General features: G+C 40.1%; 1 protein-coding gene across 1 annotated transcript in view; it reads right to left on the bottom strand.

Annotated features, from left to right (window-relative positions):
* Positions 1 to 173: 173 nt before the first annotated feature.
* The window catches only part of MYH7 (myosin heavy chain 7), a 77,060-nt gene continuing 53,933 nt past the window's right edge, over positions 174 to 23,300 (bottom strand). Inside the window, exons 26-39 of the mRNA XM_053702326.1 lie at positions 22,805 to 23,194; positions 19,397 to 19,523; positions 18,097 to 18,215; positions 12,968 to 13,164; positions 12,671 to 12,854; positions 12,430 to 12,595; positions 3,782 to 3,906; positions 3,333 to 3,641; positions 3,012 to 3,215; positions 2,160 to 2,285; positions 1,804 to 2,079; positions 1,250 to 1,345; positions 780 to 914; positions 174 to 289 (exon numbers count right to left, since the gene is read on the bottom strand). Coding sequence (XP_053558301.1) covers positions 269 to 289; positions 780 to 914; positions 1,250 to 1,345; positions 1,804 to 2,079; positions 2,160 to 2,285; positions 3,012 to 3,215; positions 3,333 to 3,641; positions 3,782 to 3,906; positions 12,430 to 12,595; positions 12,671 to 12,854; positions 12,968 to 13,164; positions 18,097 to 18,215; positions 19,397 to 19,523; positions 22,805 to 23,194 — 2,475 coding nt within the window. The 3' untranslated portion in view covers positions 174 to 268. The remainder of the gene's footprint in view (positions 290 to 779; positions 915 to 1,249; positions 1,346 to 1,803; positions 2,080 to 2,159; positions 2,286 to 3,011; positions 3,216 to 3,332; positions 3,642 to 3,781; positions 3,907 to 12,429; positions 12,596 to 12,670; positions 12,855 to 12,967; positions 13,165 to 18,096; positions 18,216 to 19,396; positions 19,524 to 22,804; positions 23,195 to 23,300) is intronic.

The raw sequence follows: 23,300 nt of genomic DNA, 5'->3' as shown, positions 1-23,300 counted from the left end.
GTAACTACAGTTTGCACATTAAGCTCAGGCATGTGTGTTAGACCCGGTGAGTGTTTGTTACTGTGCCATTTTATTACTGTGTCGTTCATCATCAGTGGACATAAGTCCCTGTCTTACTGTGTCAGATTGCAAGAGTGAAATAAAGGCGATGAGACAATGACAAAAGACAGAAAGCAGATTGATTACTTTATTCTACAGACAGGAGACGAGTTACATGATGCAGGGTCTTGGACACAGCATCCTACAGGGATGGGACAGGAATCTCAGATTATTCTTCATTCAGACTTTTCTGGAGAAGGAAAGACAAAGAGACAGAGGGAGTAAGAATAAAGTACAGAAGGAAAATGAAGAAGATGTGTTTGTGTATGTAGATACTTAGCACAGAAGTGCTGTGTGTGATAAAGCCACCATCCTGAATTCCAATGTAATCTTTCTATGCACTTTTTCTTCCAGTATCAACATTATCATCATCATAGCTTTGTTTAATTGCAAATAAGATCTGTGTCTGTCCTTCAGGGCTTTTATTAATATTGGTGTCAGCTCATAACTATATTTCGTCCCCTTCTTAGCACCTTGTGATATTCATTTTACATCACTTGCCTTGTATACATATCATCCTATAGTTGCTATTTGTCCTTATTTAACAATTACCTTAACTTCTCTTTCCTACTTCTTGGTTTATCACTTTCCAATTGCATACACCATATTGCTTTCTGCTATTTCTAAATCAATGCTCATCAAATTCTCAGTACATCCTAATTTGCTGCCTCAGCACTCACCTTTCCACCTATCTCCCGGCTTTTGACTCTCAGTTTGTTGACCTGGGACTCTGCAATGTCTGCCCGCTCTTCAGCCTCATCCAGCTCATGCTGAACCTTACGGAACTTAGAGAGGTTTGAGTTGGCTTGTTCATCCTAAAAAAAAATAGATTTGACATTAAGAGCAGATTTAAAAAAGAAAGGGAAATAAAATATAACAGATATTAGAGCTATTATAATGCTCCTGTAAGTATAGAAGTGTCATCATTTAATATCTATGAGTAAATTATCACGTATATTCCCTAAAAACATATATTTAATATACCATGAAAATACTATACTATATGTGACATATAAAAGAAATCTACGAGTTAAATAGTTACATAAAACCAGAGGGAAGAGAACTGCACTTTGGCATGAAACGTTCTCTTGAAATAAGCCTTGACACATAAGCAAAAGGGACAGATAAGTTTATCAGGACAGATACTCACAGCCTCCTCTGCCTGTCTCTTATAAGCCTTCACTTTGAGCTGCAGCTTGTCAACAAGATCCTGAAGACGAGCCAAGTTCTTTCTGTCCTCCTCAGTCTATGGTGGAAAATAAAGATATCAGAGACACAAAAGTTTTTGTGCGAGAGAATGGAAAATATAATACATATACAGAGATGCATAGATGATATATGAAGATAAGCCTTGTGACAAATGTCTGAGTAGTAGAAAAAAGACCACACATCTTCTCATATCCAAAGTATGTTAAATCTATTTAGAACTTTTTTCATCTTGTGTGTTTATACCTTTTGATCTTTTTTTCAGTGGTTCTGTATATTGGCAAATCAAGCTGTATTCATATGTCTCAGCTTTTGCTTCTGATATTACTTTTGCAATACCTTTCAATAGTTTGCTAAATATCACCTTTTCAACCTAACCTCTATCAGCTTAACCTCTACTAGCTTCCAATCTATCAATCTTCTGTGATTGCCACCAGGACTTTTAGCAATTCCACCTGACATTCGTGTAAAATCTACTCCATCAGATGGCCTGTGTACCTGGTAGGTGAGCTCTTTAATGCGTCTCTCATACTTCCTCATGCCCTTCACAGACTCTGCATTGCGCTTTTGCTCAGTCTCCAGCTCATTGTCTAGTTCTCGAACCCGAGCCTCAAGTTTCTGAAGCTGTTTCTTTCCACCCTTCAAGGCGATTTGCTCGGCCTCATCTAGGCGCTGCTGCAAGTCTTTGATAGTTTGTTCCATGTTCTTCTTCATCCTTTCCAGGTGAGCACTTGTGTCCTGCTCTTTCTTCAGCTCCTCTGCCATCATTGCTGCCTGTAGAGGGAAAATATATATGAGACTGACAGGTATGGTCCAATTAAAAAGGCTATGGGAAGTGTGTGTTGTGCTCATACATCAGTGATGGCTTTTTTAGCTTTCTCCTCTGCGTTACGACATTCCTGTACTGCCTCCTCCACTTCTGTTTGCAGCTGTGACAGGTCAGACTCCATCTTCTTCTTTTGATTTATTAGGCTAGTATTCTGTTTGTGACACAGTACATTTGGTTACAAGTACAATACGTTTGGATGTCAAAATGTAAACAGCTTAAGCTAATTACAAGAGCATGCGTATAATTTGTTCACTGGGTGATAAAAAAAAATGACTTTTGCAATTTTAGTGCAGTTTTGGTGGTCATTATATAAATACTATATATATATTAATGTCACTTTAATGTGAAAGGGTATCTGGCTTTCAAAGGACAATCTGTTAAGAAAACAATTGTCAATGAAATAAATGATAGCACACTATCTTAAAGGGACACTAAACCCAATTTTTTTTTCTTTCATGATTCAGATAGAGCATACAATTTTAAGCAACTTTCTAATTTACTCCTATTATCATTTTTTCTTCGTTCTCTTGCTATATTCATTTGAAAAAGAAGGCATCTAAGCTAAGTAGCCAGCAAATGTTTGGTTTAGAACCATGGACAGCACTTGTTTATTGGTGCTGTCCAATCAGCAAGGACAACCCAGGTTGTTCACCAAAAATGGGCCGGCAGCTAAACTTACATTCTTGCTTTTCAAATAAACATACCAAGAGAATGAAGAAAATTTGATAATAGGAGTAAATTAGAAAGTTGCTTAAAATTGCATGCTCTATCTGAATCACGAAGAAAAAATTTGGGTTCAGTGTCCCTTTAAGAAAAGAAATAGTGACAAGATATACTTCATTATGTAGCTTTTGTATGTATTATTCATGTAACAGACCTGTGTGTGGAGGAGCTGCACTCTCTCACTGGTCTCAATAAGCTCTTGCTCTGCCAACTTGCGTGCTCGCTCTGTCTGTTCCACAAGGGACCTCAGCTCCTCTAGCTCAGCCTGTAGCAGTGTGTTTCTCCTTTCCACAATAGCAATATTCTCCTTCAGTTCCTCACTGGCTCTTATGGCATCATCCAGCTGGATCTGGGTGTCCTGACATGTTGGAGAGTGAGACTATTAAAGACAAACTACTTTTTTTTTTTTTATTCAAAATAACATCTAGGTGAGAATACAGAAGGGCCAGTTTAGCACGCAGCATGAGTCCGGTACCTTCAGGTAACCTTGCAGGTTCTTGACTTGTTTCTGTGCCTCAGTAGCTGCACGGTTAGCCTGGCTTAGCTGGATCTCCATTTCATTTAGATCTCCCTCCATTTTCTTCTTGATCCTCAATGCCTCATTACGGCTTCTGGTCTCAGCTTCTAGAGATGTCTGCAGAGTATCAACCACGCGTTGGTGGTTGCGTTTGGCCTGCTCTATCTCCTCATCTTTCTCTGCTAACTTGCGCTCAAAGTCAGCCTTCACTTGGTGCAGCTCCAGCTGTATATGTAAGATCTTGCCCTCCTCATGCTCTAATGAGGCCTAGAAAAAAGAGAGTGTGGTAGACTGATACAACAGCTATGGGTGACATTATCTATTAGGATTTTAATACTATGCTAGAGAGACAAGCAACTATAGTGCCGTATATCTTTTGTCCTTTTCATCTTCATGAATATTCTCACCTCAGCTTCCTCTAGGGCAGACTGTAATTCCATCTTTTCTTGATCTAGTTGTTTGCGGACTTTCTCCAACTCATGAATGCTTTTCCCATTTTCACCCAGCTGCTCTGTCAGATCTGAGATCTCCTCTGGAGTTAAGGTGAAAACAGAATGAAAACGAATGCCCCCTTTCTATTTGTTTTTATTATTTGTATGGGATACAGATCCCTTCACTTTAAACAGGCAGTTATGAAAGTAAATCAACAATTATTTAATGTGTTAAATTACAAGAACACACAATTTCTTACTTGCTGTGGTAATCCAAACAAGCTATTTCTAAAATAAATGTATGTTGTTATTTTTTACTCTCCTTTACCTAGATTACAAGCGCTGCCATTACGAGTTTTGGAAAAGCCGCCTTGTGCGTGCGATATGGTTGCGATAAGCTCCATACCACACAAAATCCAAGCGCTGCTTTGACGTGCTTGTGCACGCTTTCCCCATAGACATCAATGGGTAGAAAGTGTTAGAAAAAACATAATTTATGCTTACCTGATAAATTTATTTCTCTTGTAGTGTATCCAGTCCACGGATCATCCATTACTTGTGGGATATTCTCCTTCCCAACAGGAAGTTGCAAGAGGATCACCCACAGCAGAGCTGCTATATAGCTCCTCCCCCAGCTGTCATATCCAGTCATTCGACCGAAAACAAACAGAGAAAGGAGAAACCATAGGGTGCAGTGGTGACTGTAGTTTAATAAAAATTTAGACCTGCCTTAAAAGGACAGGGCGGGCCGTGGACTGGATACACTACAAGAGAAATAAATTTATCAGGTAAGCATAAATTATGTTTCCTCTTGTTAAGTGTATCCAGTTCACGGATCATCCATTACTTGTGGGATACCAATACCAAAGCTAAAGTACACGGATGATGGGAGGGACAAGGCAGGATTAAGCAGAAGGAACCACTGCCTGAAGAACCTTTCTCCCAAAAACAGCCTCCAAAGAAGCAAAAATATCAAATTTGTAAAATTTGGAAAAGGTGTGAAGCGAAGAACAAGTAGCGGCCTTGCAAATCTGTTCAACAGAGGCCTCATTTTTAAAGGCCCAGGTGGAAGCCACAGCTCTAGTAGAATGAGCTGTAATCCTTTCAGGGGGCTGCTGTCCAGCAGTCTCATAGGCTAGGCGTATTACGCTCCGAAGCAAAAAGGAAAGAGAGGTTGCCGAAGCTTTTTGACCTCTCCTCTGTCCAGAGTAAACGACAAACAGGGAAGATGTTTGACGAAAATCCTTAGTAGCTTGTAAGTAAAACTTCAAGGTACGGACTACGTCCAGATTATGTAAAAGACGTTCCTTCTTTGAAGAAGGATTAGGACACAATGATGGAACAACAATCTCTTGATTGATATTCTTGTTAGAAACCACCTTAGGTAAAAACCCAGGTTTGGTACGCAGAACTACCTTATCTGCATGAAAAATCAGATAAGGAGAATCACATTGTAAGGCAGATAGCTCAGAGACTCTCCGAGCCGAGGAAATAGCCATCAAAAACAGAACTTTCCAAGATAAAAGTTTAATATCAATGGAATGAAGGGGTTCAAACGGAACTCCTTGAAGAACCTTAAGAACCAAGTTTAAGCTCCACGGGGGAGCAACAGGTTTAAACACAGGCTTAATTCTAACCAAAGCCTGGCAAAATGCCTGGACGTCTGGAACCTCTGCCAGACGCTTGTGCAAAGGAATAGACAGAGCAGAATCTGTCCCTTTAAGGAACTAGCTGATAATCCTTTGTCCAAGCCCTCTTGGAGAAAGGACAATATTCTAGGAATCCTAACCTTACTCCATGAGTAATTCTTGGATTCACACCAATAAAGATATTTACTCCATATCTTGTGGTAGATTTTCCTGGTAACAGGCTTTCGTGCCTGTATTAAAGTATCAATGACTGACTCGGAGAAGCCACGCTTTGATAGAATCAAGCGTTCAATCTCCATGCAGTCAGTCTCAGAGAAATTAGATTTGGATGATTGAAAGGACCTTGTATCAGAAGGTCCTGTCTTAGAGGCAGAGTCCATGGTGGAAAGGATGACATGTCCACTAGGTCTGCATACCAAGTCCTGCATGGCCACGCAGGCGCTATCAGAATCACCAATGCTCTCTCCTGTTTGATTTTGGCAATCAGTCGAGGGAGCAGAGGAAATGGTGGAAACACATAAGCCAGGTTGAAGAACCAAGTCGCTGCTAGAGCATCTATCAGCGTCGCTTCTGGGTCCCTGGACCTGGATCCGTAACAAGGAAGCTTGGTGTTCTGGCGAGACGCCATGAGATCCAACTCTGGTTTGCCCCAACGATGAATCAATTGAGCAAACACCTCCGGATGGAGTTTCCACTCCCCCGGATGGAAAGTCTGACGACTTAGAAAATCCGCCTCGCAGTTCTCCACGCCTGGGATATGGATTGCTGACAGGTGGCAAGAGTGGTACTCTGCCCAGCGAATTATTTTTGAGACTTCTAGCATCGCTAGGGAACTCCTGGTTCCCCCTTGATGGTTGATGTAAGCCACAGTCGTGATGTTGTCCGACTGAAATCTGATGAACCTCAGTGTTGCTAACTGAGGCCAAGCCAGAAGAGCATTGAATATCGCTCTTAACTCCAGAATATTTATTGGAAGGAGTTTCTCCTCCTGAGTCCACGATCCCTGTGCCTTCAGGGAGTTCCAGACTGCACCCCAACCTAGAAGGCTGGCATCTGTTGTTACAATTGTCCAATCTGGCCTGCGAAAGGTCATACCCTTGGACAGGTGTACCCGAGACAACCACCAGAGAAGAGAATCTCTGGTCTCTTGATCCAGATTTAGCAGAGGGGACAAATCTGTGTAATCCCCATTCCACTGACTCAGCATGCATAATTGAGCATAATAATCTGAGATGAAGGCGCACAAATGGCACTATGTCCATTGCCGCTACCATTAAGCCAATTACCTCCATACACTGAGCTACCGAATGGAGTGAAGAACACGACAAGCATTTAGAAGTTTTGATAACCTGGACTCCGTCAGGTAAATTTTCATTTCTACAGAATCTATAAGAGTCCCTAAGAAGGAGACTCTTGTGAGTGGGGATAGAGAACTCTTGTCTTGTCCCCCCCCCTGTATCTGTGTTCAGCCTTTTATATGTGTATTGTATTTTATATATTTTTCAATTAAAGTTTTTCTATTTTTTACCTTTTTGAGTGGCGCCGATTTGGTTTTTGCAGTGCCTGCCATCTGCCCTTCTGTTTTGGTTCATTATCAGTGATGTGAGTTAATCGCTGGCTACGGCACTCTGTCAGCTTCTTTCATTGGAGGACTTTACTCTCCGTTGCCGGTTCCGGTTCCGGACGCCGATACGCCGTGCTTAGCCTCTGTGAATGCCAGCATCCCTCTTTTTTGGGAACCACAAACAGATTTGAATAAAAACCCTGTCCTTGTTCCGTCCGCGGAACTGGATGGATCACTCCCATAACTAGGAGGTCTTGCACACAGCGTAGGAATGCCTCTTTTTTATCTGATTTGCAGATAGCCTTGAAAGATGAAATCACCCTTGTGGAGGGGAAGCTTTGAAGTCCAGAAGATATCCCTGAGATATGATCTCCAACGCCCAGGGATCCTGAACATCTCTTGCCCACGCCTGGGCGAAGAGAGAAAGTCTGCCCCCTACTAGATCCGTCGCCGGATAGGGGGCCGTTCCTTCATGCTGTCTTAGAGGCAGCAGCAGGCTTTCTGGCCTGCTTGCCTTTGTTCCAGGACTGGTTAGGTTTCCAGGCCTGCTTAGATTGAGCAAAAGTTCCCTCTTGTTTTGAAGCGGAGGAAGTTGATGCTGCACCTGCCTTGAAATTTCGAAAGGCACGAAAATTAGACTGTTTGGCCTTTGCTTTGGCCCTGTCCTGAGGAAGGGTGTGACCCTTACCTCCAGTTATGTCAGCAATAATTTCCTTCAAACCAGGCCCGAATAAGGTCTGCCCCTTGAAAGGAATGTTGAGTAATTTAGACTTCGAAGTCAAGTCAGCTGACCAGGATTTAAGCCATAGCACCTTACGCGCTTGGATGGCGAATCCGGAATTCTTAGCTGTTAGTTTAGTCAAATGAACAATGGCATCAGAAACAAATGAGTTAGCTAGCTTAAGTGTTCTAAGCTTGTCAATAATTTCAGTCAATGGAGCTGTATGGATGGCCTCTTCCACGGCCTCAAACCAGAATGCCGCCGCGGCCGTGACAGGCGCAATGCATGCAAGGGGCTGTAAAATAAAACCTTGTTGAATAAACATTTTCTTAAGGTAACCCTCCAATTTTTTATCCATTGGATCTGAAAAAGCACAACTGTCCTCAACCGGGATAGTAGTACGCTTTGCTAAAGTAGAAACTGCTCCCTCCACCTTAGGGACCGTCTGCCATAAGTCCCGTGTAGTGGCGTCTATTGGAAAAAAATTTCCAAATATAGGAGGTGGGGAAAAAGGCACACCCGGTCTATCCCACTCCTTGCTAATAATTTCTGTAAGCCTTTTAGGTATAGGAAAAACATCAGTACACACCGGCACCGCATAGTATTTATCCAGCCTACACAATTTCTCTGGTACTGCAACTGTGTTACAGTCATTCAGAGCAGCTAATACCTCCCCAAGCAACACACGGAGGTTCTCAAGCTTAAATTTCCCCGAATCAGAGATGTCACCCACAGACTGAAGCTCTCCGTCCTCATGATCTGCATATTGTGACGCAGTATCAGACATGGCCCTTACAGCATCTGCGCGCTCTGTATTTCTCCTAACCCCAGAGCAATCGCGCTTGCCTCTTAATTCAGGCAACCTGGATAATACCTCTGACAGGGTATTATTCATGATTGCAGCCATGTCCTGTAAGGTAATCGCTATGGGCGTCCCTGATGTAATTGGCGCCATATTAGCGTGCATCCCCTGAGCGGGAGGCAAAGGGTCTGACACGTGGGGAGAGTTAGTCGGCATAACTTCCCCCTCGTCAGAATCTTCTGGTGATATTTCTTTTACATTTAAAGACTGATCTTTACTGTTTAAGGTGAAATCAATACATTTAGTACACATTCTCCTATGGGGCTCCACCATGGCTTTCAAACATAATGAACAAGTAGTTTCCTCTGTGTCAGACATGTTTAAACAGACTAGCAATGAGACTAGCAAGCTTGGAAAACACTTTAAACAAGTTTACAAGCAATATAAAAAACGTTACTGCACCTTTAAGAAACACAAATTTTATCAAAATTTGAAATAACAGTGAAAAAAGGCAGTTACACTAACGAAATTTTTACAGTGTATGTAACAAGTTAGCAGAGCATTGCACCCACTTGCAAATGGATTATTAACCCCTTAATACCCAAAACAGAATAATAAATGACAAAAGCGTTTTTTTCAAACAGTCACAACAACTGCCACAGCCCTACTGTGGCTTTTTACCTCCCTCAAAAATGACTTTGAAGCCTTTTGAGCCCTCCAGAGATGTCTTGGATCATGCAGGAAGAAGCTGGATGTCTGTGTCTGTAATTTTTGCTGTGCAAAAAAACGGCAAAATAGGCCCCTCCCACTCATATTACAACAGTGGAAAGCCTAAGGAAACTGTTTCTAGGCAAAATTCAAGCCAGCCATGTGGAAAAAAACTAGGCCCCAATAAGTTTTATCACCAAATACATATAAAAACGATTAAACATGCCAGCAAACGTTTTATATTACATTTTTATAAGAGTATGTATCTCTATTAATAAGCCTGATACCAGTCGCTCTCACTGCATTTAAGGCTTTACTTACATTAGTTCGGTATCAGCAGCATTTTCTAGCAAATTCCATCCCTAGAAAAATATTTTAACTGCACATACCTTATTGCAGGAAAACCTGCACGCCATTCCCTCTCTGAAGTTACCTCACTCCTCAGAATATGTGAGAACAGCCATGGATCTTAGTTACTTCTGCTAAGATCATAGAAAACGCAGGCAGATTCTTCTTCTAAATACTGCCTGAGATAAACAGTACACTCCGGCACCATTTAAAAATAACAAACTTTTGATTGACGAATAAACTAAGTATAAAACACCACACTCCTCTTACGACCTCCATCTTGGTTGAGGCTTGCAAGAAAATGACTGGATATGACAGCTGGGGGAGGAGCTATATAGCAGCTCTGCTGTGAGTGATCCTCTTGCAACTTCCTGTTGGGAAGGAGAATATCCCACAAGTAATGGATGATCCGTGGACTGGATACACTTAACAAGAGAAAAACTAACACCTGCGATCGCGGAATGAAAAGCTCCGTAACGCACACCATTGATGTCTATGGGAAAAAAGTTAAGTTTAAACCTAACACCCTAACATAAAACCCACGTCTAAACACCCCTAATCTGCAGCCCCTGACATCGCCGACACCTACATAAACTTATTAACCCCTAATATGCCGCCCCTGACATCGCCGCCACCGAAATAAATAGATTAACCCCTAATCTGCCGCTCCCGATATCGCCGCCACTATAATAAAGTTATTAACCCCTATTCCCCGCACCCCAACATCGCCCACACTATAATAAAGATATTAACGCCTATTCCGCTGCTACCCAACATCGCTGCCACTAAATAAAGTTATTAATCCTTAAACCTCTGGCCTCCCACATCACTGTCACTAAATAAACCTATTAACCACTAAACCAACAGCCCCCCACATAGCAAAAAATTAAATTAAACTATTAATTAAAGTTAACTATTAACCAAATCAACAGTAAAACCCACCACTCAACCAACCCCCCAAAATAAAAAAACTAACTCTAACCAAAACCTAAGCTACCCATTGCCCTGAAAAGGGCATTTGTATGGGCATTGCCCTTAAAAGGACATTTAGCTCTTTTTTGCCCTTAAAAGGGCATTTCGCTCTTTTAAGACAAGCCCAAACCCCAATCTAAAAAAAACCCACCCAAAAAAAGTTTAAAAAACCCTAACACTAACCCCCGACGATCCACTGACAGTTTCTGTCCGGACTACCAGGCGGCGAGAAGTCTTCATCCAGGCGGCGAGGTCTTCATCTATCCAGGTGGAGTCTTCTATCTTCATCCAGACGGCATCCTCTTCATACGGTCGCCGCCGTATACTGAATCTTCAATGCAAGGGAGCCTTTTCGAAATGGCGTCCTGTGCATTCCTATTGGCTGATTTGATTTTTGAAATTCAAATCAGCCAATAGGATGAGAGCTACTGAAATCCTATTGGCTGTTCAAATCAGCCAATAGGATGAGAGCTACTGAAATTCTATTGGCTGATTTGAATAGCCAATAGAATTTCAGTAGCTCTCATCCTATTGGCTGATTTGAACAGCCAATAGGATTTCAGTAGCTCTCATCCTATTGGCTGATTTGAATTTGGATCGTCTGGTTTTTTTTGGGTGTTTTTATTTTTAGATTAGGGTGTGGGCTTGTCTTAAAAGAGCTAAATGCCCTTTTAAGGGCAATAAAAAGAGCTAAATGCCCTTTTAAGGGCAATGCCCATACAAATGCCCTTTTTCAGGGCAATGGGTAGCTTAGGTTTTTGTTAGAGTTAGGTTTTTTATTTTGGGGGGTTGGTTGGGTGGTCGGTTTTACTGTTGGGGTCTTTGTATTTTTTTCAGGGAAAAGAGCTGATTTCTTTGGGGCAATACCCTACAAAAGGCCCTTTTAAGGGCTATTGGTAGTTTATTGTAGGCTATGGGTTTTTTATTTTGGGGAGGCTTTTTTATTTTTATAGGGCTATTAGATTAGGTGTAATTGTTTTTATTTTGGATAATTTTGTTTGTTATTTTTCGTAATTTAGTATTTTTTTTATTTTTTGTAATTTAGTATTTTTACTTTTTTTGTAACTGTAGATTTTTTTTTGGGTAGTGTTAGTTTTTTTTTAATGAGTAATTTAATTAATTGATAGTTATTTTAATTTTAATATAATAGTAATGTTAGTTTAATTTATCGTTTAAACTTAGTTTTTTTTTTTTAATTTCCCAGGTAGGTTTTTATTTATTTTAAGATAGGGATCTTGTTATTTAATTTAAAGTTAGTGGGTTGTTAGGTTTTGGGGTTAATAGTTTAATTTAGTGTTTTGCGATGTGTGGGGCTGGCGGTTTAGGGGTTAATAGGTTAATTTAGTGGCAGAGATGTGGGAGGCCAGAGGTTTAGGGGTTAATAACTTAAATTTAGTATCGGCGATGTCGGGGAGCAGCAGAATAGGGGTTAATAAATTTTATTAGTGGCGGCTTCGGTTTAGGGGTTAATAGGTAGTTTATGGGTGTTAGTGTACTTTGTAACAGTTTAGTTATGAGTTTTGTGTAACAGTTTTGTTGCGTAAAACTCATAACTACTGCTCTTAGATTGCGAAACGGATCGTGTCGGTATAGGGTGTAACGCAAGCTTTTTAGCCTGACCGCAAAACTTGTAATGGCAGCGCTATGGAAATCCCACACAAAAACGTATTTATTTTTAGTGTGGGACTGAAGTTGCATTACAGATTAAAATGCTTGCGGTACAGCTATACCGACAAGACTCGTAATGGCTGCGTTGCTGTTTTAACGCTGAAATGGCCATTTTTTTCAGCGCTAAAACACGAATGCAAATCTTGGAATCTAGGTGCTTGTGATTTATTTGGTTTCTTCCAAACGTCTTACCTTGCAGATTCTTGCTTTCTCGTTTGAAGGTCTCCAGATGCTCCAGAGACTCCTCATAGGCATTTTTTAGCTTAAATAGCTCAGTGCCCAAGGATCGAGATTCCTTTTGAGAGCACTCCAATTCTGTCTGGGATTCTTCAAACTTTTGCTTCCACTCAGCAAGGATCTATACATATAGTAGGAGAAAATATTAGAGTTTTTTTGACCCATTTCTTGACCATCCCTGATCTATTTACTTCACCTTATCAAAATTTCTCTGCTTCTTATCCATTGCAGCAGCAGCAGCATTTGACCTCTCAAGGTCTACCATTAAATCCTCAATCTCATTCTGCAAGCGGTGCTTGGTTTTTTCCAAGGAGGAGCATTTAGCATTAACAGCTTCTACAGCCTCTTCTGCATCTTGCAGCCTCTGTGCCAACTTTTTCCTGGAATATTAAATTAAAAGTAAATGTAATAAAGTAAAAGAGTAGGCATCTCAGAAAGGTTAGGCAAATGCTGTCACTAATTAATGGGTTTCTGTTAATCTAGAGCTTCTCACTTGGCCTCCTCCAACTCTTCAGTTCTCTGGATAGCATCTGTTTCATACTTGGTTCTCCACTGAGCTACCTCTGAGTTGGCTTTGGACAAGGTTCTTTGCAGTTCTGCTTTAGCCTCTTGCTCTTCTTCATATTGTTCTCTCAAAAGATCACAGTCATGACGAGCAGACTGCAGGGCATGGGCCAGTGCATTCTTAGCCTTGTAGAAACAGAATGGTAAATTGTAAGGTATTGGTCCCAAGCCACAGCTTATTCTGTAAATCTATATTGTAGCACCCTCTGCTGGTTTTGTGTTACTAATACAGGCACACATTTCCTTGAAACACAAGTTAGGTTAATAATATACCTCTTGCTGGTTTAAAGATAGTTCTTCTTACTGCATTCCCTTACATTTTGCTGCACATTCTGTCCTAGATTACAAATTGAGCTCAATTGTTACTGCTAGAATTTTAAATGTGAATGCATTTGCGAGGTTGCAATATTTGTACCTCTGGACCCTGTATTACAAGTGCAAAACGGATACTCACTCTTGTATTACAAGTTGATGGTTAATTAATCTTGACTTATTACATTACTTCTGGTTAAGTCCAAAAATCAAACAATTTTGGGGGAAGATAAAATATTGTCTATCACAAATCTTAAACCTGGATGTAGAACCGGGAATCCCACAAATCTTTTTTTTTGTTTGAGTTGGGACTCCCGTTGTAATAGATTTATACCGTTTTTGGCGTTAACGGTTGGTGATGTATCCTGAAACTTTAGATAGACCCCCAAATATTGTTACTTTAAAACAACAATTGATGACATTTTTTTTATTATTAATGAGCAATATAATAAGTTAAATGATGTCACCAATAGTATAAAAAATTTGTACAGAAATGGCAAATGTTTATAAAATCTTTGGATTATGCATTACAAAAATAAATGATTTCCCCGGTTATTAAATCTACCTTTATTTCTGTGCTGTGTTCTAAGGCATTCTTTCAATATTAGGTTTTGAATCACCTTCCTTTAGTAGACTGTGTTTTGTCTTTTTAAGATTTACAGTACTATTAGTTATTTATTATAAATGTATGTATAAAATCTATTGTTTTTAAAAAAAGTCTATTGTAAGTTTGTAAAGAAAATTTAAAGATAAACAAACTCACAGTTAACCCTTGTACTTGAGTGATAATCATATTAACACTGGAAATATTACCCAAAAGCTCTGGTAAAGTCATTGTTAAGTCATTGTTTTTAAAGGGACAGTCTACTCCAGAATTGTTATTGTTTAAAAAGATAGATAATCCCTTTATTTCCCAGTTTTGTATAACCAACACAGTTATATTAATATAATTGTTACCTCTGTGATTACCTTGTATCTAAGCATCTGCAGACTGCCTCCTTATTTCAGTTCTTTTGACAGACTTGCCTTTTGGCCAATCAGTGCTGACTCCTAGGTTACTCCACAGGAGTGAGCACAATGTTATCTATATGGCACACATGAACTAGCACTGTCTAGCTGTAAAAAAACTGTACTGAGATAAGAAGCAGCCTTCAAGGGCTTAGAAATTAGCATATGAGCTTACCTAGGTGTAGCTTTCAACAAAGATTACTAAGAGAACAAAGCAAATTTGATTGTAAAAGTAAATTGGAAAGTTGTTTAAAATTGCATGCCCTGTCTGAACCATTAAAGGGACAGTCAACCATAGAATTGTTATTGTTTTAAAAGATAGATAATCCCTTTATGACCCATTCCCCAGTTTTGCATAACCAACACAAATATATTAATATACTTTTTACCTCTGTGATTACCTTGTATCTAGGAACCTTCTTCCAGCCCCCTGATCACATGACTGTGACTGTTTATTATCTATTGTCTTAAATTTAGCATTGTTTTGTGCTAAATCTTAAATAACCCCCTGTGCCTGAACACAGTGTTATCTATATGGCCCACGTGTACTTTCTGTCTCTTTGTGTTGAAAAGAGATTTTAAAAGTATGTGATAAGAGGCAGCCCTCAAAGGCTTAGAAATTAGCATATGAGCCTACCTAGGTTTAGTTTAAACTAAGGATACCAAGAGAAAAAAGCAAATTTGATGATAAAAGTAAATTGGAAAGTTGATTAAAATTAAAAGTCCTATCTGAATAATGAAAGTATAATTTATACTAGACTGTCCCTTTAAAGTTCAATTTTGACTAGACTGTCCCTTTTTTACAAAGAACATTGCTTTTGTGCTTAGGCAAAACACACTAATTACATTTTAAGGTGTACTTAAAGGACAGTCAACACCAGAGTTGTTTTAAAAGATAGATAATCCCTTAATTACCCATTCCCCAGTTTTGCATAACCAACACTGTTGTAATAATACACGTTTTATCTCTGCAATTACCTTGTATCTAAGCATCTGCAGACTGCCCCCTTATTTCAGTTCTTTTGACAGACTTGCATTTTAGCCAATCAGTGCTCACTCCTCGGTAAATTCACGTGCATGAGCTCAATGTTATCTATATAAAACACATGAACTAATGCCCTCTAGTGGTCAAAATGCATTTATCTTAGAGGCAGCCTTCAAGGTCTAAGAAATTAGCATATGAACCTCCTAGGTTTAGTTTTCAACTAAGAATACCAAGAGAACAAAGCAAATTTGGTGATAAAAGTAAATTGGACATTTGTTTAAAATTACATGCCCTATTTGAATCATGAAAGTTTTTTTGGACTTAACTGTCCCTTTTAAGGGATATTCCAGCCAAAATTGGAAACCACGTGGGTGCATTCTGTATTGAACAGAAGCAATTTTGTAATATACATGCATTAGCAAAAATGCTTCTAATAAAAGCTATAGCTGTTTCAAAAGTGTATTTAAGTATGCACCGTGCACTAGCACTTTAAACACAATGCTTGCTCAGAGAGCCTAAGGTGCTTGTACCATCTGGTAATGACTCAATTTATTAATTGCTGACATGATACAATCCCCACTGATTATCTGAGCAGCTGCAGTATTTAAAATGCTGGTGAATATCTAGCTATGCTTCACATGCACGTGCAGAGAATTTTTTTTAACACTAAAACAGTGATAACTCTTAATAGAAGCATTTTTGCCAGTAGAAATATATTGAAAATGTGTTTCTATTCAAAGATGCAATAAATCTATGTGCATTTATATTTTAAAGGGACAGTGTAACGTAAAATGTTTCAAAATGCACAATGGTGATCCTAAAAAGCTGTGGCCATTTTTATATGTGAGCTATTGATATCCTGTACTGTAAATCTTGTTTCTAAACAAAAAAACATACCAAAACAGGGTTTTTTTTACAATAAAGAAAAACAAAATGTATAATGATCAAATTTACAGTATAATGCATATAAATTACACATCATACACACACGAACTGTAATACACACAGCTCAAATGTATGACTAGTGAATTTACAAGTTTTGTTATTCTTTTAAAATAACTCATGTAAAATGCTATTAACCTTTAATACAGTAAAAATGATCACGGAAAACTGTTGTATTGTAAGTGATAATCATGTTGAATGCTCATTGCATTAGTGATTTGCAGTTGTATAAGGTGTAACTGGTAGTTTTCCGGTAACTTCACAATGGGAATCACAGTTTACTTTTAGCTCTGGTATATTGCGCTTGATCGATACAATGGGGCCTATTTATCAAAGGTCTTGCGGACCTGATCCGACAGTGCGGATCAGGTCCGCAAGACCTCGCTGAATGCGGAGAGCAATACGCTCTACGCATTTAACATTGCACCAGCAGCTCAAAAGAGCTGCTGGTGCAACGCCGCCCCCTGCTGACTCGCGGCCAATCGGCCGCCAGCAGGAAGGTGTCAATCAACCCGATCGTACTCGATCGGGTTGATTTCCGGCGATTCCTGTCTGCCTCATCAGAGCAGGCGGACAGGGTTATGGAGCAGCGGTCTTTAGACCGCTGCTTCATAACTGGTGTTTCTGGCGAGTCTGAAGACTCGCCAGAAACACAGGCCCACAAGCTCCGTTCGGACCTTGATAAATGGGCCCCTAATACTCGAGTGGGAAATCTTTACTTTCAACTTTTCATACAAGTGCACAAATGCTCACAGTAGCAGTTTCACATGAGCACAATTTACGCTAAAACTATTAATCAAAAAAATGCTACACTTGTAATTTAGGCCTCTGTTGCCTCCTGCAAATAATAAGGGTTGATTATGGTTCATGTCAGTTAATTTCTTTGATTTACAGAATTTTTTCAAGCATGTAATTTTTTATAACATGGCTAGAGTTTTTAAAAATATGGTTCAAGGTCATCTGACATGGCTATAATAATTACAAAGTGAGCTTTCAACTTTTAATAAGCAACGTTTAATATGGTGTTTTTTCTTAGTCCAGGGATTAATAAAGGAAAATTTGTTTGTGCTGCAATGTATGTTTTTACACCATCACAATCGAATTGCTTGATGTAGTGCGGAAGTAATTTTAGTATTTGCAACTTGTTACGAATTGAAGAACAAAGGTTTTCTTCTTTGGCCACATTAAATTTTGTTAAGTGTGCAACTGTATACAAATGGGAGCCAATATAGTACTTACTAGTGGCACAGCTAGGATCGAGCGCATGGCACTATGTTACAAATGGGAGCCAATATAGTACTTACTAGTGGCACAGATAGGATCGAGCGCATGACACTATGTTACAAATGGGAGCCAATATAGTACTTACTAGTGGCACAGCTAGGATTGAGAGCATGGCACTATGTTACAAATGGGAGCCAATATAGTACTTACTAGTGGCACAGCTAGGATTGAGAACATGGCACTATGTTACAAATGGGAGCCAATATAGTACTTACTAGTGGCACAGCTAGGATTGAGAGCATGGCACTATGGGAAGAAACTAAACAGTAACATTGCACAAAGAGGGGAGAGCATAGCACAAAAGGCAGAAAGTGAGGCACAATGAGAAAATGGCTTAGATGTAAGAAAAAGGTGGCACAGTGTGGAGAGGGTGTGACACAAAATGGTGTCTGCCATGAATGTGGCACAGTAAGACACAGGAGAGAAGGAGGATGGCAGAGAGGGGAGGGGGCAGTTTGCAAAAGTATAAATTGTATCATGAAGGGAAGTCAGGATGGCACAAAGTGTGCTGTTTGCTACAAACATACCTTGGATTCCTCCTCTAGCTGTCTCTTTAGGTCTTCCATCTGCTGTGTGTAGGTCTGTTTGCCTCGGGTAAGCTGTGACACCAGTGAATCCTTCTCATCCAGTCTCCGAGATAGCTCTCCTGTAACCACATATTTATATATCAGCGAGCATGATATTCCTGATCCGTGTGTGTGTTTTGCCACAGGTCAGTGGGTGTGTGACTGGTCAGTATGTGTGTAAGCCAGAGGTTAGTGGGTATGTGTGCCACAGGTCAGTGGGTGTGTATGACACAGGTTGCTGGGCATGTCTATGGCATAGGTCAGTGGGTGACGTGTATGCCACATGTCAATCAATGGGTGTGTGCCACAGCTCAGTGTGTGTATGTGACACTTTATTGTGTGTGTATGCCCAATTAATTTGATGTGTTTGCCTCAGTTCAGTGGGTGTATTAGCCACAGATCAGTGTGTGTGTGTGTGTGTGCCACCGGTCAGTGTGTGTGTGTATACCACAGGTTGCTAGGTAGGTGTGTGTATGCCACAGGTCAGTGGGTGTGTGAGTGACTGGTCAGTGGGTGTGTATGCCACAGCTCAGTGTGTGTATGACACACTTCATTGTGTGTGTGTGTGTGTGTGTAATGGGTCAGTGGGTGTGTGTGACACAGCTCAATGTGTGTATGCACATTTTAGGTGTCTGTGCCACAGCTCAGTGTGTGTGTGTGCCCCAGGTCAGTAGATGTGTGTGCCCTAGGTTATTAGGTGTGCCACAGTTCAGTGTGTGTATGCCACACTTCATTGAGTGTGTGTGCCCCAGGTTGCTAGATGTGTGTGCCACAGGTCAGTGTGTGTGTGTCACAGCTTAGTGTGTGTATGCAACACCTCATTGGGTATGTGCCACAGGTCAGTACGTGCGTATGCCACAAGTCAGTGGGTGAGTGCCCCAGATGAGTGGGCGTGAGCCCCAGGTCAGTGGGTGTGTGTGCCACACTTCTTTTTGGGTGTGTGCCACAGGTCAGTATGTGTGTATGCCACAAGTCAGTGGGTGTGTGCCCAAGGTCAGTGTGTGTGTGTGTGTGTGTGTGTGCGCCACAGGTTGTTACGTGTGTGTGCCATAGGTCAGTGGCGGTGTGTGACAAAGCTCATTGTGTATATGCCGCCCACAATTCATTGTGTGTGTGTGCCACAGGTCAGTACTTGTGTATGCCACAAGTCAGTGGGTGTGTGCCTCCGGTCAGTGTGTGTGTGTGCCACAGGTCAGTGGGTGTGTGTGCTACAAGTAAGTGGGTGTTACCAGAGGTTAGAAAGTCTGTTAGTTCCACATACCGTTTTCAGTCTGAAGCTTGGCTCGTTGAGTGGAAAGCTCATTAACAGTCCGCTGTGTCTCCTCCGATTTTGATCGGTGCTCATTTACCTGATCCTCTAACGTACGACACATCTTCTCCAAGTTAGCCTTAGTTGTAAAGAAAATAGTGATATAAAATTAAGATATATATAAAATTAAAATAATGTAGAAGAGAGCAGACTGAATACACAAAAAGAAAACATGAATTTTCAAGGACAGAGAAAAATATCATGAGAATGCATTAAAATGTTAGAGGGAAATCAGTATAGATAGCTTCAAAACTATAACCTTAATTTACAGACAGCAAAACACAAAATAACTAGTGGGGAGGAAATGTAGGTACTCAGAGTATAGACTGATGCATTCACAGAGAGTTGCACTGTGGGAAATGTACAACTGCTGTACTATTCTTCTCAGGAAGAGTATAGAGTGCTGTATTATTGGAGAGTGCTGAAATGTGTGTTAGACACTAATAGAGAGTTTAGAGATGGAACACTGCACTGAAATGTTAGACACTCTAATAGAGAGTTTAGAGATGGAACACTGCACTGAAATGTTAGACACTCTAATAGAGAGTTTAGAGATGGAACACTGCACTGAAATGTTAGACACTCTAATAGAGAGTTTAGAGATGGAACACTGCACTGAAATGTTAGACACTCTAATAGAGAGTTTAGAGATGGAACACTGCACTGAAATGTTAGACACTCTAATAGAGAGTTTAGAGATGGAACACTGCACTGAAATGTTAGACACACTAATAGAGAGTTTAGAGATGGAACACTGCACTGAAATGTTAGACACTCTAATAGAGAGTTTAGAGATGGAACACTGCACTGAAATGTTAGACACTCTAATAGAGAGTTTAGAGATGGAACACTGCACTGAAATGTTAGACACTCTAATAGAGAGTTTAGAGATGGAACACTGCACTGAAATGTTAGACACACTAATAGAGAGTTTAGAGATGGAACACTGCACTGAAATGTTAGACACACTAATAGAGAGTTTAGAGATGGAACACTGCACTGAAATGTTAGACACACTAATAGAGAGTTTAGAGATGGAACACTGCACTGAAATGTTAGACACACTAATAGAGAGTTTAGAGATGGAACACTGCACTGAAATGTTAGACACACTAATAGAGAGTTTAGAGATGGAACACTGCACTGAAATGTTAGACACACTAATAGAGAGTTTAGAGATGGAACACTGCACTGAAATGTTAGACACACTAATAGAGAGTTTAGAGATGGAACACTGCACTGAAATGTTAGACACACTAATAGAGAGTTTAGAGATGGAACACTGCACTGAAATGTTAGACACACTAATAGAGAGTTTAGAGATGGAACACTGCACTGAAATGTTAGACACACTAATAGAGAGTTTAGAGATGGAACACTGCACTGAAATGTTAGACACTCTAATAGAGAGTTTAGAGATGAATCACTGCACTGAAATGTTAGACACTCTAATAGAGAGTTTAGAGATGGAACACTGCACTGAAATGTTAGACACACTAATAGAGAGTTTAGAGATGAAACACTGCACTGAAATGTTAGACACTCTAATAGAGAGTTTAGAGATGGAACACTGCACTGAAATGTTAGACACTCTAATAGAGAGTTTAGAGATGGAACACTGCACTGAAATGTTAGACACTCTAATAGAGAGTTTAGAGATGAAACACTGCACTGAAATGTTAGACACTCTAATAGAGAGTTTAGGAACACTAAACTACTAGTGAGCGAGATATAGAATGCTGCACTGCTTCACACCGTGGCTCGTGTACTACAAGGTTGGAGATATAGCAACATGTTGCAGTGCTGCACTGCTTAGAGGTGACATGAAACACACATTTTTTTCTTTCATGATTCAGATAGAGAATACAATTTTAAACAACTTTTCAATTTACTTCTATTATTTAATTTGCTTCCTTCTCTTGTTATCATTTGCTGAAAGGTTTATCTAGGCAAGCTCAGGAGCAAAAGAGAACCTAGGTTCTAGCTGTTGATTGGTGGTTGCATATATATATATCGATTTTGATTGGCTCACCCATGTGTTCAGTTAAAAACCAATAGTGCATTGCTACTGCTTCAACAAATGATACCAAGAGAATGAAACAGAATAGATAATAGAAGTGAATTAGAAAGTTGTTCAATATTGCATTCTCTATCTGAATCATGAAAGAAATGTTTTGGGTTTCATGTCCCTTTAAAGTGTTGCTTTGCTAGTTTTTACAGTGCTGTACTGTTAACATGCTTGGAAACAGTTTATAGTGCTTTACTGCTGGGGATAGAGACTACAATACTAAATGACTAGAGAGAAGGGGGATGAGAGTACGGGCAGAAAAAGGAGTTAAGGCTGTGACACACTGCAAGCGGAGCGACGCGCAGCCTTAAGTGTAACTGATGAGAGTGCTGCATTTTGTGATACAGATATTAGGCAGGAGCACTGCTGCTGGGAATGTTTAGAGCACCGCTGGAAGAAGCTTATAGGACTTCACAGCAGGAGTGTGAGGTTACAGGATACACTACTGATGACTGATGTTGCAGTGTTTTGATAAAACAGTCTCATTGCTGTAAAAGAAAAGCCCTACCAGTGGGTTATACTTAATAGAAAGCATTGCAATATGTTATATTATTCATCATTTTAAAATTATTTTACCATTTATATTTTTTTTTAACTTCATTTATGCAGATTCCACTACTTTCTGTCACAGCCCCTTAAGGGGACTGTGGTCTCTACAGGAAGGCAAAGGAATAGCTAGGAGATACATGCACTAGCTCCAGTCAGTTTTTTACCCATGCTCAGTAGAGGACATTTGTGGCAAAAATCATGTGACAGTAGAACTTAAATTATACAACGGGAGCTCCCTTATCTCACTGAAGGAAGTGGCTACACTGAGAATTTCGAAGTGCTTATTTTGCAAAAAAAAAAAATTCTGTTTTTAAAGGGACACTCAAGTCAAAATTAAACTTTTATGATTCAGATAGAGCATGCAATTTTAAACAATTTTCCAATTTACTTCCATTAACAAAATGTACACAGCCTTTTTACATTTACACTTTTTGATTTACCACCTCCCACAGAGCATGAGCAAGAATTCAGTGAATATACATATTTGCATTTGTGATTGGCTGATGGCTGTCACATGATACAAGAGGAGTGGAAATAAACAGTGCTATTGCATTGTCTTGTTATCATTTACTTGTTGATTATGCAAATCTACTGTATTTACTGGTCCTTTAACACAATGGGGCCGATTTAACATCGGTCTGTCCGACATGCTCCAGAGTACAGCCACACAGTTGAAAGAGAAAATATCAAAAGGAAGAAAGTAGTGCAATATGAAGAATGATGATCATGGAGCCGCAACTAACCTTGGATTTCACCACCTGTTCCATGTTGGACGCCACATCATCCAGCTCCAGTTTGAATTCACTCTTCTCCTTCTCCAGCTTCTGTTTCACTCTCTGGAGGTTGTCTATCTGCTCACTCAGCTCTGCTACAGTGTCTGCATGCTTCTTCCTTAGGGCAGCTGCTGTGGCCTCTGAATGTAAGGTGGATTCCTCCAGGTCCCTCCTTAGTTTCAGGAACTCTGCTTCCCTCTTCTTGTTCAGATCCAGTTGCACCGAGGTTGCTCCTCCAGCCTCCTCTAGACGTTCGCTGATCTCTTCCAGCTCACGTGATAGGTCAGAGCGAAGCTTCTCTACCTTGGCTCGAGCTGTCCTCTCAGCTTCTAGCTCTTCTTCCAGTTCCTCAATGCGAGCCTGGAGGAAGGAGAAAAAATAAATACTGAAATGTAATAACAGAAGTAAATCAAACTGGGATATATGGAAGGTCTTTAACCTTTTATTACAGATAAGGATAAACTAC

The sequence above is a fragment of the Bombina bombina genome, chromosome 2 (genome assembly GCF_027579735.1).
Source record: "Bombina bombina isolate aBomBom1 chromosome 2, aBomBom1.pri, whole genome shotgun sequence".
Taxonomy (NCBI): Eukaryota; Metazoa; Chordata; class Amphibia; order Anura; family Bombinatoridae; genus Bombina; species Bombina bombina.
This window is presented reverse-complemented; position numbering and strand designations above follow the sequence as displayed.